This window comes from Opisthorchis viverrini, assembly GCF_000715545.1.
Source record: "Opisthorchis viverrini unplaced genomic scaffold opera_v5_110, whole genome shotgun sequence".
NCBI classification, from domain to species: Eukaryota; Metazoa; Platyhelminthes; class Trematoda; order Opisthorchiida; family Opisthorchiidae; genus Opisthorchis; species Opisthorchis viverrini.
Genome location: NW_008751760.1, coordinates 60,478 through 61,904, shown reverse-complemented (window position 1 = coordinate 61,904; position 1,427 = coordinate 60,478). Strand labels below are relative to the sequence as shown.

The 1,427-nt window shown below is 46.5% G+C and overlaps 1 protein-coding gene across 1 annotated transcript in view; it reads left to right on the top strand.

Annotated features, from left to right (window-relative positions):
• T265_05489 (hypothetical protein) overlaps positions 1-1,427 on the top strand; it is a gene marked incomplete at both ends in the record, with an annotated part of 8,820 nt that extends 7,393 nt beyond the window's left edge. The window contains one exon of the mRNA XM_009170511.1: positions 1,301-1,427. Coding sequence (XP_009168775.1) covers positions 1,301-1,427 — 127 coding nt within the window. The remainder of the gene's footprint in view (positions 1-1,300) is intronic.

The window sequence follows — 1,427 nt, the reverse complement described above, 5'->3', positions numbered from 1 at the left end:
GCGCTTTTTATATTCAAAGCTCGCAACACCACATTTGCTAAGATTGAATAAGTGAGCTGTGACCCACAATAAACACAAAATGCCGCTTTTACTCAGTATTTTCTAGTCTCTGGATGGGTCGCTTGTGCCAAGAAAATCTATGTTTGATCACCGTCTTGACACAACCGACACGGACTAAAATAACCAAAAAAGGGAGCCCACAGCAGGCATTATACGCCTGATTCCTTAAGAGCTCCCCATCTCTGAGGGGGTCTTTTCCTAGGTAAACACGACTTCGTTTCCACATGAAAGATCCACCCCTCGAGGCAAGGACAACAACTACGTGATCCATAAGAATACAACTGTAGGAAGTTTCAAAGGCCGGACATCAGTTCTGAACGATGTGAGTCAATGTTGGAGGCCAGCATACCGATGGCTTCTAAACTACCCACAATCCGGGTACACTAGCTGAACGTATTCCAGTTTAGAATCTGGTACAGCTGCCCTCACATTGCAGCTGGAGTTGTTCCTTCACAATGTGATTACTGATTTGGAAATCGGCGGTCACTTTGTTGTCGGCCATTGTGAAACGTTNAACAGGTGATGATTTCGTAACCTTGCAAGTTGTATTCTGGTTGGTAAGAGGCTGTGGCTGATCCAATACCATAACCTTTCTACGGTTGCATGGTAACCTGACGACTCGGAGGTTTGTTGGATAGCCGAAAGGTGTACCTTTGAATTTTTAGCTCAACACACGTCAGAGTTGAACAACTGCGGTGAGATGATGTCACTGTCGCAAATGAACAGTCCGAAAAAAACGGAAGTGTATAACGTCTTCTTGGTTCGCTGGTTATGAACGCTCGATTGATGGTGACATGACGTACATTCACGTTCATTTGGACCTCCCATCCCACATTTGAGACCTCGCATGGTATGGGCTGGAGATGCATGGAGGTTCAGAGCTCTGTCAGCGGTGCTCGTACAGCACTCCAAAAGCTGAGCAGAGCTAAACAGTAGCCCTAAGGAACTGATCCCCCATAATGAAGGGATTTCTATCTCGACTAAGTGGTAATCACCAGGTAGGCGCGGTACAACAATGGGGTGACTGACAACAGAAGTCTTGGAACGTTTTGCCACAAAAAAATGGCTGAAGCTGACACTATTTCCGAGGTTGATTTCTACCAAATCAGCAGCATAGTGTCTACCCAACTGGTACTGTGAAGGGCCAAAGTTGTGCATATCTCGCTCTGAAGTGAGATGCATGGGTCACCACAGTGTGCCTTATCCTCCATACGATGAATTCTGATCGCTTTTTGTACAGATATTTTGAGCTGACACGCCGAGTTGTCGCAAGTAATCAGCTACCAGGCCGCAACCGCTCTGCGGTGTATCCATTATTAGGCGGACGAGAAAAGCTCCATCCGGATTCTCACCACGCGGAAGTCTAA